This window comes from Ascaphus truei, unplaced genomic scaffold, assembly GCF_040206685.1.
Source record: "Ascaphus truei isolate aAscTru1 unplaced genomic scaffold, aAscTru1.hap1 HAP1_SCAFFOLD_2222, whole genome shotgun sequence".
In the NCBI taxonomy this organism is placed as follows: domain Eukaryota; kingdom Metazoa; phylum Chordata; class Amphibia; order Anura; family Ascaphidae; genus Ascaphus; species Ascaphus truei.
In genome coordinates this window covers 25323-42263 of record NW_027455137.1, presented here as the reverse complement: position 1 = coordinate 42263, position 16941 = coordinate 25323, and the positions used below count along the sequence as shown (strand labels likewise).

Here is a 16941-nt window from a genome sequence, read left to right as displayed (position 1 = left end):
GTGAGTGAGTGTGTGTGGGGAGAGTGAGTGTGAGTGTGTGAGAGGAGAGAGTGAGTGTGTGAGAGGAGAGAGTGAGTGTCTGAGAGGAGAGAGTGAGTGTCTGAGAGGAGAGAGTGAGTGTCTGAGAGGAGAGAGTGAGTGTGTGAGAGGAGAGAGTGAGTGTGCGAGAGGAGAGAGTGAGTGAGTGTGTGTGAGGAGAGAGTGAGTGTGTGTGTGAGGAGAGTGAGTGTGTGTGTGTGAGGAAAGTGAGTGTGTGTGTAAGGAGAGTGAGTGTGTGTGTAAGGAGAGTGAGTGTGTGTGAGGAGAGTGAGTGTGTGTGTGTGAGGAGAGAGTGAACGTGTGTGTGAGGAGAGTGAGCGTGTGTGTGAGGAGAGAGTGAGCGTGTGTGTGAGGAGACAGTGAGCGTGTGTGAGGAGAGAGTGAGCGTGTGTGAGGAGAGAGTGAGCGTGTGTGAGGAGAGAGTGAGCGTGTGTGTGAGGAGAGAGTGAGTGAGTGTGTGTGAGGAGAGAGTGAGTGTGTGTGAGGAGAGAGTGAGTGTGTGTCTGAGAAGAGAGTGAGTGTGTGAAGAGAGTGAGTGAGTGTGTGAGGAGAGAGTGAGTGTGTGTGAGGAGAGAGAGAGAGAGAAAAGTTTGTAATGTGCACGAGGCTCCTTTTGATGTGTGCTTACACTTAAATTGTAAGATTATTGTTTTGTAGCTGTGTGTGATTGTATAGTTGTGTAGCTGTATTTGATTGCATAGCTGTGTATGATTGTGTAGTTGTGTAGCGGTGTGTGATTGTGTAGCTGTGTGATTGTGTAGCTGTGTGATTGTGTAGTTGTGTACGATTGTGTAGCGGTGTAGTTGTGTAGCTGTGTGATTGTATAGCTGTGTATGATTGTGTAGTCGTGTAGCTGTGTGTGATTGTGTTGCTGTGTACAATTATGTAGCGGTGTAGCTTTGTGTGATTGTGTAGTTTTGTAGCTGTATGTGATTCATAGCTGTGTATGATTGTGCAGTTGTGTAGCAGTGTGTAGTTGTGTAGCTGTGTGTGATTGTGTAGTTGTGTAGCTGTGTGTGATTGTGTAGTTTTGTAGCTGTATGTGATTGCATAGCTGTGTATGATTGTGTAATTGTGTAGTTGTGTAGCTGTGTGTAGCTATGTGATTGTGTAGCTGTGTGTAGCTGTGTATGATTGTGTAGTTGTGTAGCTGTGTGATTGTGTAGCTGTGTGCGATTGTGTAACTGCTGTTACCTGGTCTTGCAGTCTCACTGTTTCCTCCTGGGTGTCTCGGAGCAGCTCTCTCTCTCTCTGACTCAGATATGTCTCTGTGTGAGCAGTCTCTCCCAGAGCAGCGCTCTCTGCCTGCGGGGAACATGACACTCTCAGGCGGCGTGTTCACTAAACGGTGCTAAAATCCGTGCATTGCTGCGCGACTTTGCGTTGTTCTATCGCGGTTTAAAACATGCGTGAAAGCGGGATTCGGTAAAAGCTCGCGGCTCCGAGCGACTTGTTATTTCTAAGCGTTATCGCGCTATAAAACATGCGTGAAAGCGGGATTCGGTAAAAGCTCGCGGCTCCGAGCGACTTGTTATTTCTAAGCGTTATCGCGCTATAAAACGTGCGTGAAAGCGCGATTCGGTAAAATCTCCGAGCGACGTTGTGGCAGGACGGCCTGTAGCCGAGGTCAGGGAACAGTCCACACGTGTAGTTTCAGGATAAATGAAAACGTTCAGTGGCTTTATTTCTCCACAGCAACATAACATGCGGGTACACTGTCCCTTTAAGCAAATAAATCCTGCTCCACGTTGGGAGAAAACTGACTAACACAGCAGTCCTAGCTAGCAGGCTGGCTGGCTAAACCATACCCAAACCGTAAGAGTCTTTTTAAGCAGTCATGCAAACAAATGAAAGAAATCTTACTTTGGCTGCAGTAAGTAGTGTGCTGTATCCTTCTGGCTAGCAGCACATCTATCCATGTGCTCTCCTCTCAGACAGACAGCTACTGCTGGTAACAAGATCCTTATCTACCTTGCTGGCTCTCAGGTGTCAGCTTACATCATGATTAGCTAGCTTCCACCTGAGTTAACCCTTATGAGTGCTGGATGAAGCACTCAGACATATGTTTCCCAGGCATAACTGATAGGGGTTGACTTCACCCTGTCACATACCTCCCCTGTTTGTGTGTGGCTAGTGTCCCACACGGCTGAAGCCCGACCCTCCACTCCTTCCCTTGACAAAAAATCAGCATTTCCATGGTCCTTTCCAGGTCTATGCTGAATATCAAAAGAGAAGGGTTGGAGGGCAATATACCACCTGTTCAACCTTGGATTTGTGTCCTTCATGGTGTTTAACCACTTCAAGGGCGCATGGTCAGTGACCAGGGTGAAGTGTACTCCAGCGACATAATGTCTCAAGGCCTCAATTGCCCATTTTACAGCGAGGCACTCCTTCTCAATAGCGGAATACCTCACTTCCCTTGGGAACAGCTTCCGGCTGATGAACAGTATGGGGTGCTCAACACCATCAAATTGCTGAGACAGCACTGCTCCCAGTCCTACCTCTGAGGCATCCGTCTGGATGATGAAGGGCTCTTTAAAATCTGGGCTCCGAAGAGCGGGGCCCTCTGACAGGCACTTTTTTAGCATGTCAAAGGCGTCTTGGCACTCCCAAGACCATTTAACTTGGGTCGGGCACTCTTTTTTTGTCAGATCTGTTAGGGGTGCAGATATTTCCGAAAAATTGGGGATAAACCACCGGTAATACCCTGCTAACCCCAAAAGGGAGCGGACCTGTGTCTTTGTCTGTGGGGTGGGGACTTCCTTTATGGCGGCCACCTTGCTAGCTAGTGGCCTTACTATCCCTCCCCCAACGGCATAGCCCAAGTACTTTGTAGTGGATTTACCCAGGGCACATTTTTTTGGATTTGCAGTGAGCCCTGCTTCTCTTAAGGACGTTAGGACTGCCCTTAACCTTTTTATATGAGACTGCCAGTGTCTGCTATAGATGACAATGTCATCCAAGTAGGCCGCGGCATATGCCCTATGGTGTCGTAGTACCTTGTCCATTAACCTTTGGAACGTGGCTGGAGCCCCATGTAACCCAAATGGCATAGTGACGAATTGGTATAAACCGAGAGGGGTGGCGAAGGCAGTTTTGCATTTGGATTCTTCCGCTAGAGGTATCTGCCAATATCCTTTCGTGAGATCTAGGGTGGAGATATACTCTGCTTTACCAAGCGAATCAAGCAATTCATCCACCCTAGGCATTGGAAATGCATCAAATCTGGATACAGCATTTACCTTTCACAGATCCACGCAAAACCTCACCTTCCCATCTGGTTTAGGGACCAACACGATAGGGCTACACCATTCGCTGTGGGACTCCTCGATCACGCCCAATTCCAACATGTCTATTATCTCCCTCTCTACCAGGTCTTTTCGGCCCTCTGGCAATCTATAGGGACGGAACCGTACTTTTACGCCAGGTTCTGTCTCAATCCTATGGGACACTAAATCAGTCTGCCCTGGCAGCTCAGAAAAAACATCTGGGAACTGGTCACATACATCAAGTAGGTCTGACCTTTGTTCCGTTGTTAACTGCTCTCCCATGGGAACCTGCTGGTCATTGTACGTACTACCCTTTGGAAGCTTTGGACCCAAATCCATCTCTCCTTCCCGAGGGTGAATGAACAGCGATCTCATCGTTTTCCAAGGTTTCAGGAGGTTCACGTGGTAGATTTGTTTACCCTTCCTGGACCCTGGTTGAGAGATCTCATAGTTCACCTCCCCGGTGCGGCGGAGAACTTGGAAAGGACCCTGCCACTTCGCAAGGAGTTTACTCTCTGATGTCGGTAGTAGTAGCATCACTTGGTCCCCAGGTTGGAAGACCCTCAAGCGAGCATTTTGGTTGTACTGCCTCTCTTGACGTTCTTGAGCAGATTTGAGGTTTTCCTTCGCAAACCGACCTATCATGTCTAGGCGGTTTCTAAGGTCTATGACATACTGAAGGGTATTCTTGGAGGGGGAAAGCTCCTCCTCCCAGGATTCCTTCAGTAGGTCGAGAATACCCCGAGGTTGGCGTCCATATAGGAGCTCAAACGGGGAGAAGCCTGTGGATGATTGGGGAACTTCTCATACCGCAAACAACAGGAAAGGGAGAAGTTCATCCCAAGCTCGCTTTTCAGTGTCCACAAACTTCCTAAGCATAGTTTTTAAAGTACGGTTAAACCTCTCTACCAATCCATCAGTCTGAGATGGTCGACCAAGGTCCGGACGGATTTTACCTCCAATAACTTCAGGACATCCTGCATTAACTTTGCCATGAAATTTGTTCCCTGGTCAGTTAACATTACTTGGGGAAGTCCTACCCTAGAAAACAGTTCTAACAGCCTGTGAGCAACCTGTTTAGCAGTGGCTGATCTCAGAGGGAAGGCCTCAGGATAGCTGGTGGCATAATCAACAATGAGTATAAATTTATGTCCCTTCACAGAGGGTTCTAAAGGTCCGACCAGATCTACCCCAATTCTCTCGAATGGGACGGCTACCAAGGGCAGAGGAACCAAAGGAGCCGGCTTCTGTCCTTTTTGGCTAGTTAACTGGCATTCAGGACATGTCTCACATAGTTTCATGATGTCACCATGTATGCCTGGCCAGTAAAACCGGGACGAGATGCGATCCGTGGTTTTATCTCTGCCCAAATGACCACCCCATGGGAGAGTATGGGCTAGGGTGAACACTGTTTTAATCAACCCTTTAGGGACCAGCATCTGTCGAATGACCTCCCCTGTTTGTGTAACCTTATTCACACGATATAGTATGTCATTCAACAGTTCAAAATGTGGAAACACTTTTACACCTTGTTCATCTATTATCTCGTTGTTGACCTGTACCACCTTCTCATATTGTCTAGCCAGAGCTGGGTCCTCCCTCTGCCTCTGACGGAAGTCAGGAAGATCCTGGTCTGGCAAAATTCCCGTATCTATCTGTTCCCCACCCTGGTCATCCCCGGCCATGACCTGCAGTCCTTTGGGCTGACTAATGTTACCAAGAGTCCCAGCCTTTCTTAACCAGTCCTCTTTTTCCGCACATCTCTGTTTATGTGTCTTTGGGACATGGTGTCTACGGGGAAAAATCTCTGGGGAAAAAGGGAACAAGTCTCCGGGCTTCTCCGGTACCAGAGAAGTAGGCTCCGAAGTGAGTAGGGGCCAACAATGTTTCAAAGTAGGGCCAGTCTCGGCCAAGTAGAACAGGAGCAGGTAGCCAAGGAGCAACTCCCACTAGTAGGCTAGCCTCTTGATCCTGGATACGCAGTAGAACGTTCGCCGTCGGGTATCTCTTTGTATCCCCATGGATACACTCGATATTCCAAGGAGAGTCATAAGATAGTCTGTTGCTTAGAATTAGGCCCTCTAGGATCAGGGTTTTTCCAGAGCCCGAGTCCAGCATGGCGTTTACTTTTTTCCCCTCCAGAGATGCTGGGACTAACCACGGATTGTGGTCCCCTCGGAGACAAGCTGTGGCAGTGGTTCTGCCATATGAACAGTCCATTTCCTCATCTCCTGAGTCCGCAAACTCGGTCGTCAGCGGAAGCTCTCGACGGGGCTTGGTATTTGGACCTCTCCGCTGTTGGAGGGTATCCTCCCTTCTGGTTGGTGGGGTTATCCTCTCCACCGGGTGGGTGACAGGAGTCCAGGTTCTCGGGGAATACTGTGGGTGGCGGCCTCCCTTGAGTGATCCAGTGGCCTCGGACCCAGGATGGGCGTCTCTGCGGGAGTTTGTACCAGGAACCCTCCGAGATGGGAAAGTGTCTTCCGATCGGGTTGACTGGATCTCCCGAGCTGGCGGGTTGTAGACCCCTCGATTGTCTGCTCTCCTGCCTCTAGTATCACCGGAAGCAACTGGTGTTTACACCGGCCGTTCCCAGCTATCCTGTTGGGTGTCGTCGCCCAGGAAGTTTTCCACCAAGCGGACCGCTGAATCCAGGGAAAATGCAGCGTGTCTTTTTACCCAGGAGCGGGAGGAGGGCGGCAGTACCTGTATGAACTGCTCGAGCACAAACTGTTCAAGGATCTCTGCCTTGTCATGTTTTTCCGGTTGTATCCCCCTTCTGACATCACGTGTGGCAGGACGGCCTGTAGCCGAGGTCAGGGAACAGTCCACACGTGTAGTTTCAGGATAAATGAAAACGTTCAGTGGCTTTATTTCTCCACAGCAACATAACATGCGGGTACACTGTCCCTTTAAGCAAATAAATCCTGCTCCACGTTGGGAGAAAACTGACTAACACAGCAGTCCTAGCTAGCAGGCTGGCTGGCTGGCTGGCTAGCTAAACCATACCCAAACCGTAAGAGTCTTTTTAAGCAGTCATGCAAACAAATGAAAAAAATCTTACTTTGGCTGCAGTAAGTAGTGTGCTGTATCCTTCTGGCTAGCAGCACATCTATCCACGTGCTCTCATCTGAGACAGGCAGCTACTGCTGGTAACAAGATCCTTATCTACCTTGCTGGCTCTCAGGTGTCAGCTTACATCATGATTCGCTAGCTTCCACCTGAGTTAACCCTTATGAGTGCTGGATGAAGCACTCAGACATATGTTTCCCAGGCATAACTGATAGGGGTTGACTTCACCCTGTCACAGACGTGTTATTTCTAAGCGTTATCCGCTATAAAACGTACGTGAAAGCGCGATTCGGTAAAAGCTCGCAGCGCCGAGCGACTTGTTATTTCTAAGCGTTATCTCGCTATAAAACGAGCGTGAAAGCGGGATTCGGTAAAAGCTCGCAGCTCCGAGCCACGTGTTATTTTTAAGCGTTATCGCGCTATAAAACGTGCGTGAAAGCGGGATTCGGTAAAAGCTCGCAGCGCCGAGCGACTTGTTATTTCTAAGCGTTATCGCGCTATAAAACGTGCGTGAAATAGGGATTCGGTAAAAGCTCGCAGCTCCGAGCGACGTGTTATTTCTAAGCGTTATCTCGCTATAAAACGTGCGTGAAAGCGGGATTCGGTAAAAGCTCGCAGCTCCGAGCGACGTGTTATTTCTAAGCGTTATCGCGGTATAAAACGTGCGTGAAAGCGGGATTCGGTAAAAGCTCGCAGCGCCGAGCGACGTGTTATTTCTAAGCGTTATCTCGCTATAAAACGTGCGTGAAAGCGGGATTCGGTAAAAGCTCGCAGCTCCGAGCGACGTGTTATTTCTAAGCGTTATCTCGCTATAAAACGTGCGTGAAAGCGGGATTCGGTAAAAGCTCGCAGCTCCGAGCGACGTGTTATTTCTAAGAGTTATCGCGCTATAAAACGTGCGTGAAAGCGGGATTCGGTAAAAGCTCGCAGCTCCGAGCGACGTGTTATTTCTAAGCGTTATCGCGGTATAAAACGTGCGTGAAAGCGGGATTCGGTAAAAGCTCGCAGCGCCGAGCGACGTGTTATTTCTAAGCGTTATCTCGCTATAAAACGTGCGTGAAAGCGGGATTCGGTAAAAGCTCGCAGCTCCGAGCGACGTGTTATTTCTAAGCGTTATCGCGCTATAAAACGTGCGTGAAAGCGGGATTCGGTAAAAGCTCGCAGCTCCGAGCGACGTGTTATTTCTAAGCGTTATCGCGCTATAAAACGTGCGTGAAAGTGGGATTCGGTAAAAGCTCGCAGCTCCGAGCGACGTGTTATTTCTAAGCGTTATCGCGCTATAAAACGTGCGTGAAAGCGGGATTCGGTAAAAGCTCGCAGCTCCGAGCGACGTGTTATTTCTAAGCGTTATCGCGCTATAAAACGTGCGTGAAAGCGGGATTCGGTAAAAGCTCGCAGCTCCGAGCGACTTGTTATTTCTAAGCGTTATCGCGCTATAAAACGTGCGTGAAAGCGGGATTCGGTAAAAGCTCGCAGCTCCGAGCGACGTGTTATTTCTAAGCGTTATCGCGCTATAAAACGTGCGTGAAAGCGGGATTCGGTAAAAGCTCGCAGCGCCGAGCGACTTGTTATTTCTAAGCGTTATCTCGCTATAAAACGTGCGTGAAAGCGGGATTCGGTAAAAGCTCGCAGCTCCGAGCGACGTGTTATTTCTAAGCGTTATCGCGCTATAAAACGTGCGTGAAAGCGGGATTCGGTAAAAGCTCGCAGCTCCGAGCGACGTGTTATTTCTAAGCGTTATCGCGCTATAAAACGTGCGTGAAAGCGGGATTCGGTAAAAGCTCGCAGCTCCAAGCGACGTGTTATTTCTAAGCGTTATCGCGGTATAAAACGTGCGTGAAAGCGGGATTCGGTAAAAGCTCGCAGCTCCGAGCGACTTGTTATTTCTAAGCGTTATCGCGCTATAAAACGTGCGTGAAAGCGGGATTCGGTAAAAGCTCGCAGCTCCGAGCGACATGTTATTTCTAAGCGTTATCGCGCTATAAAACGTGCGTGAAAGCGGGATTCGGTAAAAGCTCGCAGCTCCGAGCGACGTGTTATTTCTAAGCGTTATCGCGCTATAAAACGTGCGTGAAAGCGGGATTCGGTAAAAGCTCGCAGCGCCGAGCGACTTGTTATTTCTAAGCGTTATCGCGCTATAAAACGTGCGTGAAAGCGCGATTCGGTAAAAGCTCGCAGCTCCGAGCGACGTGTTATTTCTAAGCGTTATCGCGCTATAAAACGTGCGTGAAAGCGCGATTCGGTAAAAGCTCGCAGCGCCGAGCGACTTGTTATTTCTAAGCGTTATCTCGCTATAAAACGTGCGTGAAAGCGGGATTCGGCAAAAGCTCGCAGCGCCGAGCGACGTGTTATTTCTAAGCGTTATCGCGCTATAAAACGTGTGTGAAAGCGGGATTCGGTAAAAGCTCGCAGCTCCGAGCGACTTGTTATTTCTAAGCGTTATCGCGCTATAAAACGTGCGTGAAAGCGGGATTCAGTAAAAGCTCGCAGCTCCGAGCGACGTGTTATTTCTAAGCGTTATCGCGCTATAAAACGTGCGTGAAAGCGGGATTCGGTAAAAGCTCGCAGCTCCGAGCGACGTGTTATTTCTAAGCGTTATCGCGCTATAAAACGTGCGTGAAAGCGGGATTCGGTAAAAGCTCGCAGCGCCGAGCGACGTGTTATTTCTAAGCGTTATCGCGCTATAAAACGTGCGTGAAAGCGGGATTCGGTAAAAGCTCGCAGCTCCGAGCGACGTGTTATTTCTAAGCGTTATCGCGCTATAAAACGTGCGTGAAAGCGGGATTCGGTAAAAGCTCGCAGCTCTGAGCGACGTGTTATTTCTAAGCGTTATCGCGCTATAAAACGTGCGGCAAAGCGGGTTTCGGTAAAAGCTCGCAGCTCCGAGCGACGTGTTATTTCTAAGCGTTATCGCGCTATAAAACGTGCGTGAAAGCGGGATTCGGTAAAAGCTCGCAGCTCCGAGCGACGTGTTATTTCTAAGGGTTATCGCGCTATAAAACGTGCGTGAAAGCGGGAGTCGGTAAAAGCTCGCAGCTCCGAGCGACTTGTTATTTCTAAGCGTTATCGCGCTATAAAACGTGCGTGAAAGCGGGAGTCGGTAAAAGCTCGCAGCGCCGAGCGACTTGTTATTTCTAAGCGTTATCGCGCTATAAAACGTGCGTGAAAGCGGGATTCAGTAAAAGCTCGCAGCGCCGAGCGACTTGTTATTTCTAAGCGTTATCTCGCTATAAAACGTGCGTGAAAGCGGGATTCGGTAAAAGCCCGCAGCGCCGAGCGACTTGTTATTTCTAAGCGTTATCGCGCTATAAAACATGCGTGAAAGCGGGATTCGGTAAAAGCTCGCAGCTCCGAGCGACTTGTTATTTCTAAGCGTTATCGCGCTATAAAACGTGCGTGAAAGCGGGATTCGGTAAAAGCTCGCAGCGCCGAGCGACGTGTTATTTCTAAGCGTTATCGCGCTATAAAACGTGCGTGAAAGCGGGATTCGGTAAAAGCTCGCAGCGCCGAGCGACTTGTTATTTCTAAGCGTTATCGCGCTATAAAACGTGCGTGAAAGCGGGATTCGGTAAAAGCTCGCAGCTCCGAGCGACGTGTTATTTCTAAGCGTTATCGCGCTATAAAACGTGCGTGAAAGCGGGATTCGGTAAAAGCTCGCAGCTCCGAGCGACGTGTTATTTCTAAGCGTTATCGCGCTATAAAACGTGCGTGAAAGCGGGATTCAGTAAAAGCTCGCAGCTCCGAGCGACGTGTTATTTCTAAGCGTTATCGCGGTATAAAACGTGCGTGAAAGCGGGATTCGGTAAAAGCTCGCAGCGCCGAGCGACTTGTTATTTCTAAGCGTTATCGCGCTATAAAACGTGCGTGAAAGCGGGATTCGGTAAAAGCTCGCAGCTCCGAGCGACGTGTTATTTCTAAGCGTTATCGCGCTATAAAACGTGCGTGAAAGCGGGATTCGGTAAAAGCTCGCAGCTCCGAGCGACGTGTTATTTCTAAGCGTTATCTCGCTATAAAACGTGCGTGAAAGCGGGATTCGGTAAAAGCTCGCAGCTCCGAGCGACGTGTTATTTCTAAGCGTTATCGCGCTATAAAACGTGCGTGAAAGCGGGATTCGGTAAAAGCTCGCAGCTCCGAGCGACGTGTTATTTCTAAGCGTTATCGCGCTATAAAACGTGCGTGAAAGCGGGATTCGGTAAAAGCTCGCAGCTCCGAGCGACGTGTTATTTCTAAGCGTTATCGCGCTATAAAACGTGCGTGAAAGCGGGATTCGGTAAAAGCTCGCAGCGCCGAGCGACGTGTTATTTCTAAGCGTTATCTCGCTATAAAACGTGCGTGAAAGCGGGATTCGGTAAAAGCTCGCAGCTCCGAGCGACGTGTTATTTCTAAGCGTTATCGCGCTATAAAACGTGCGTGAAAGCGGGATTCGGTAAAAGCTCGCAGCTCCGAGCGACGTGTTATTTCTAAGCGTTATCGCGCTATAAAACGTGCGTGAAAGCGGGATTCGGTAAAAGCTCGCAGCTCCGAGCGACGTGTTATTTCTAAGCGTTATCGCGCTATAAAACGTGCGTGAAAGCGGGATTCGGTAAAAGCTCGCAGCTCCGAGCGACTTGTTATTTCTAAGCGTTATCGCGCTATAAAACGTGCGTGAAAGCGGGATTCGGTAAAAGCTCGCAGCTCCGAGCGACGTGTTATTTCTAAGCGTTATCGCGCTATAAAACGTGCGTGAAAGCGGGATTCAGTAAAAGCTCGCAGCTCCGAGCGACGTGTTATTTCTAAGCGTTATCGCGCTATAAAACGTGCGTGAAAGCGGGATTCGGTAAAAGCTCGCAGCTCCGAGCGACGTGTTATTTCTAAGCGTTATCGCGCTATAAAACGTGCGTGAAAGCGGGATTCGGTAAAAGCTCGCAGCTCCGAGCGACGTGTTATTTCTAAGCGTTATCGCGCTATAAAACGTGCGTGAAAGCGGGATTCAGTAAAAGCTCGCAGCTCCGAGCGACGTGTTATTTCTAAGCGTTATCGCGCTATAAAACGTGCGTGAAAGCGGGATTCGGTAAAAGCTCGCAGCGCCGAGCGACTTGTTATTTCTAAGCGTTATCGCGCTATAAAACGTGCGTGAAAGCGGGATTCGGTAAAAGCTCGCAGCTCCGAGCGACGTGTTATTTCTAAGCGTTATCGCGCTATAAAACGTGCGTGAAAGCGGGATTCGGTAAAAGCTCGCAGCGCCGAGCGACTTGTTATTTCTAAGCGTTATCGCGCTATAAAACGTGCGTGAAAGCGGGATTCGGTAAAAGCTCGCAGCTCCGAGCGACGTGTTATTTCTAAGCGTTATCGCGCTATAAAACGTGCGTGAAAGCGGGATTCGGTAAAAGCTCGCAGCGCCGAGCGACTTGTTATTTCTAAGCGTTATCGCGCTATAAAACGTGCGTGAAAGCGGGATTCGGTAAAAGCTCGCAGCTCCGAGCGACGTGTTATTTCTAAGCGTTATCGCGCTATAAAACGTGCGTGAAAGCGGGATTCGGTAAAAGCTCGCAGCTCCGAGCGACTTGTTATTTCTAAGCGTTATCGCGCTATAAAACGTGCGTGAAAGCGGGATTCAGTAAAAGCTCGCAGCGCCGAGCGACTTGTTATTTCTAAGCGTTATCGCGCTATAAAACGTGCGTGAAAGCGGGATTCAGTAAAAGCTCGCAGCGCCGAGCGACGTGTTATTTCTAAGCGTTATCGCGCTATAAATCCCAGCGATCAGCAGCTGATGGAAACTGCGGTATTGGGGTTGTATTGTATTGTATTGGGGTTCCGGGGGCAGGGGGGGGTGTATTTATGTATTGGGGTAGGGGGGGTGTATTTATGTATTGGGGTTTGGGGGGTAGGGGGGGTGTATTTATGTATTGGGGTTCGGGGGGTAGGGGGGTGTATTTATGTATTGGGGGTAGGGGGGGTGTATTTATGTATTGGGGTTCGGGGGGTAGGGGTGGTGTATTTATGTATTGGGGTTCGGGGGGCAGGGGGGTGTATTTATGTATTGGGGTTTGGGGGGTAGGGGGGGTGTATTTATGTATTGGGGTTCGGGGGGTAGGGGGTGTATTTATGTATTGGGGGTAGGGGGGGTGTATTTATGTATTGTGGTTCGGGGGGTAGGGGGGTGTATTTATGTATTGGGGTTCGGGGGGCAGGGAGGTGTATTTATGTATTGGGGTTCGGGGGGCAGGGGGGGTGTATTTATGTATTGGGTTCGGGGGGCAGGGGGGTGTATTTATGTATTGGGGTTCGGGGGGCAGGGGGAGTGTATTTATGTATTGGGGTTCGGGGGGCAGGGGGGGTGTATTTATGTATTGGGGTTCGGGGGGTAGGGGGAGTGTATTTATGTATTGGGGTTCGGGGGCAGGGGGTGTATTTATGTATTGGGTTTCGGGGGCAGGGGGGGTGTATTTATGTATTGGGGTTCGGGGGGCAGGGGGGGTGTATTTATGTATTGGGGTTCGGGGGGCAGGGGGGGTGTATTTATGTATTGGGGTTCGGGGGGCAGGGGGGGTGTATTTATGTATTGGGGTTCGGGGGCAGGGGGGTGTATTTATGTATTGGGGTTCGGGGGCAGGGGGGTGTATTTATGTATTGGGGTTCGGGGGCAGGGGGTGTGTATTTATGTATTGGGGTTTGGGGGGCAGGGGGGTGTACTTATGTATTGCGCTGTAATGTTATTTTTTGAATGGGGAAAGCGCTATTAGCCATATTTGGTTACTAGCACTTTTACCCATTCCTGTTGTTGGTACAGGGGGTGGGTGAAGGTGGTAGTTGCCCCCGGTGGGTGTTTAGGCCTCGTGGGAGGGTAGGGTGAGCGGTTAACCCTTTCATTACCTTTAGCGGGTTTGACTGCTAAGGTAATGAATGGGTTAACCTCTAATGCCACCCTCCCACAAGGCCTAAACACCCACCCTGGGGCAACTACAAGCTTCACCCACCCCCTGTACCAACAACTATGCAGTGCCCGCCATTTAACCCTTTCATTACCGTAGCGGTTAGCCGCCAAGGTAACGAAACTGGCTGCAATGTTATTTTTATTGCACAGGATTGATCCTGGAGGCCGGCGGGGACCTCTGGATCTTTGGGGGGCCCGCAGGTCTCCGGGGGTCCCTGCGAGTCTCCAGGGGATCCCCGCCGGCCACCGGTATCATTCCTGTGCAGTAAAAATCAAATGCTTTGGTGCATCTGGCGATATCTTCAGCTGGCGACCGAACGCGGCAAAGGGTTAAAGTCCCGTCAGGTTACCGCGGTTTCTGGGTTAAAGTCCCGTCAGGTTACCGTGGTTTCTGGGTTAAAGTCCCGTCAGGTTACCGCGGTTTCTGGGTTAAAGTCCCGTCAGGTTACCGCGGTTTCTGGGTTAAAGTCCCGTCAGGTTACCGCGGTTTCTGGGATAAAGTCCCGTCAGGTTACCGCGGTTTCTGGGTTAAAGTCCCGTCAGGTTACCGCGGTTTCTGGGTTAAAGTCCCGTCAGGTTACCGCGGTTTCTGGGCTAAAGTCCCGTCAGGTTACCGCGGTTTCTGGGTTAAAGTCCCGTCAGGTTACCGCGGTTTCTGGGTTAAAGTCCCGTCAGGTTACCGCAGTTTCTGGGATAAAGTCCCGTCAGGTTACCGCGGTTTCTGGGTTAAAGTCCCGTCAGGTTACCGCGGTTTCTGGGTTAAAGTCCCGTCAGGTTACCGCGGTTTCTGGGTTAAAGTCCCGTCAGGTTACCGCGGTTTCTGGGATAAAGTCCCGTCAGGTTACCGCGGTTTCTGGCAGAGTGTTAGAGGTGGATAATAAGCTGTTAGAGCGCGTTGGAGCGCGAGACTGCCCTGTTATCGCTGCTTAGTGAATAGGGACCTAAACATGGCGCTTTAAGGGCATTTAACGCACATTAAGCCGAAGTTTAGTGAATGAGCCCCTGTATGTCTAAAGAGCGCTGCAGAGCGTGCGAGAGCGCTGCAGAGCGTGCGAGAGCGCTGCACAGTGAGACTGCTCCTCACCTCTTGCTCCTGGCAGCAGGCGCTCTGCTGGATCTCGGAGAGCAGGGACTCACGACCGTCTCGCATGGAGTAGCGGCTGTCTCTCATGTGCAGCTCCTCCTGTAGCTCTCTCACCTGGCTATGCAGTCTCCGCTGGCTGTCTCTCAGCTCCTGAGCTTCCGACTCCACCTGCTGCAGCTGAGAGACACACGCAGGGGCTGTCTCGCTGTCTCACTGTCTCGCATGCCAGTCTCACTGTCTCGAATGTGCAGTCTCACAGTCTCCGCTGGCTGTCTCTCAGCTCCTGAGCTTCCGACTCCACCTGCTGCAGCTGAGAGACACACGCAGGGGCTGTCTCGCTGTCTCACTGTCTCGCATGCCAGTCTCACTGTCTCGAATGTGCAGTCTCACAGTCTCCGCTGGCTGTCTCTCAGCTCCTGAGCCTCCGACTCCACCTGCTGCAGCTGAGAGACACACGCAGGGGCTGTCTCGCTGTCTCACATGTGCAGTCTCACAGTCTTCTCTGACTCTCTGTAGGTGTCTGCCTCTTACCTTTGTGTCAATCTCACTGTTGTGTCTCTCTAGCTGCAGGACGCTCTCTTTCAGTGTGTACACAATGTTCTGTGCGGTCTCGCTCTCCTCTCGCAGCTGTCTAACCTGGAATTCCAGATCTCTCTTCCTCTCCAGCAGTAGAGCGTTCTGGGGGGGGGGGGGGTGCAAAAAGGAGCGGTCTCACAGAGAGACAGACGGCAAAGAGAGTGAGACAGTCAAGAAAAGAGAAAGATGGGAAAAGAGAGACAGCCAAGAAAGAGAGATGGGAAGAGAGAGAGAGACAGAGGGAGATAGACAGTCCCCCGCGCTCTGCGCTCTCTGTACCTCACTCTGCAGGCAGGACGTGAAGTGACCGCGGCTCAGGCTCAACTCACGACTGTCTTCCCTAAGAGACTGCAGCTCCGCCGTCAGAGACTGCTCCAACAGAGAGGCCTGGGAAAGAGACAGCAAGAGAGAGTGAGAGTGTGAGAGAGAGCAAGTGGGAGAGCGAGTGTGAGAGACAGCAAGAGAGAGCGAGTGTGAGAGACAGCAAGGGAGAGAGCGAGTGTGAGAGACAGCAAGGGGGAGAGCGAGTGTGAGAGACAGCAAGGGAGAGAGCGAGTGTGAGAGAGACAGCAAGACAGAGAGTGAGTGTGAGAGACAGCAAGAGAGAGTGCGTGTTAGAGACAACAAGAGAGAGCGAGTGTGAGAGAGACAGCAAGGGAGAGCGAGTGTGAGAGTGAGTGTGAGAGACAGCGGGAGAGTGGGTGAGTGAGACAGCAAGGGAGAGAGTGAAAAAAGTTATCGGTGTAATACTGTTATTGATACGTTAACAGTGTCACATAAAATAATTGATAAGTTATCAGTGTCACCCACACTTATTGATAAGTTATCAGTGTCACACATACACAGTTATTGATAAGTTATCAGTGTCACATAAAATAATTGATAAGTTATCAGTGTCACACATACACACTTATTGATTAGTGATCAGTGTCACACATACATACAGTTATTGATTAGTGATCAGTGTCACACATACACACTTATTGATTAGTGATCAGTGTCACACACACACACACACACACTGTTATTGATTAGTGATCAGTGTCACACATACACACTTATTGACTAGTGAGCAGTGTCACACATACACACTTATTGATTAGTGATCAGTGTCACACATACATACAGTTATTTATTAGTGATCAGTGTCACACATACATACTGTTATTGATTAGTGATCAGTGTCACACATACACACTTATTGATTAGTTATCAGTGTCACACATACACACTTATTGATTAGTGATCAGTGTCACACATACACACTTATTGATTAGTTATCAGTGTCACACATACACACTTATTGATTAGTGATCAGTGTCACACATACACACAGTTATTGATTAGTGATCTGTGTCACACATACACACTTATTGATAAGTGATCAGTGTCACATAAAATAATTGATAAGTTATCAGTGTCACACACACTTATTGATACGTTATCAGTGTCACACATACACAGTTATTGATAAGTTATCAGTGTCACACACACTTATTGATACGTTATCAGTGTCACACATTGTTATTGATAAGTGATTAGTGTCACCCACACTGTTATTGGTAAGTTATCAGTGTCACATGCACTAATCAATAAGTTATCAATGTCACACACACACACTGTTAATGATAAGTTATCAGTGTCACACATACACACTGTTATTGATTAGTGATCAGTGTCACACATACACACTTATTGATTAGTGATCAGTGTCACACATACACACTTATTGACTAGTGATGAGTGTCACACATACACACTTATTGATTAGTTATCAGTGTCACACATACACACTTATTGATTAGTGATCAGTGTCACACATACATACAGTTATTGATTAGTGATCAGTGTCACACATACACACTTATTGATTAGTGATCAGTGTCACACACACACACACACTGTTATTGATTAGTGATCAGTGTCACACATACACACTTATTGACTAGTGAGCAGTGTCACACATACACACTTATTGATTAGTGATC

At 49.4% G+C, this 16941-nt stretch overlaps 1 protein-coding gene across 4 annotated transcripts in view; it reads right to left on the bottom strand.

The window, feature by feature from the left end:
• Positions 1–901: 901 nt before the first annotated feature.
• Positions 902–16941, bottom strand: part of LOC142477624 (BICD family-like cargo adapter 2) — a 33055-nt gene continuing 17015 nt past the window's right edge. The window contains exons 3-6 of one of the 4 annotated variants that reach the window (XM_075582322.1): positions 15233–15340; positions 14909–15055; positions 14378–14554; positions 902–1344 (exon numbers count right to left, since the gene is read on the bottom strand). In XM_075582322.1, the coding sequence (XP_075438437.1) occupies positions 1138–1344; positions 14378–14554; positions 14909–15055; positions 15233–15340 (639 nt within the window). In that variant the 3' untranslated portion in view covers positions 902–1137. Of the gene's footprint in view, positions 1345–14377; positions 14555–14594; positions 14688–14708; positions 14821–14908; positions 15056–15232; positions 15341–16941 lie in introns of those variants that run through there. The other 3 variants (XM_075582323.1, XM_075582324.1, XM_075582325.1) reach the window with 3 other exon arrangements.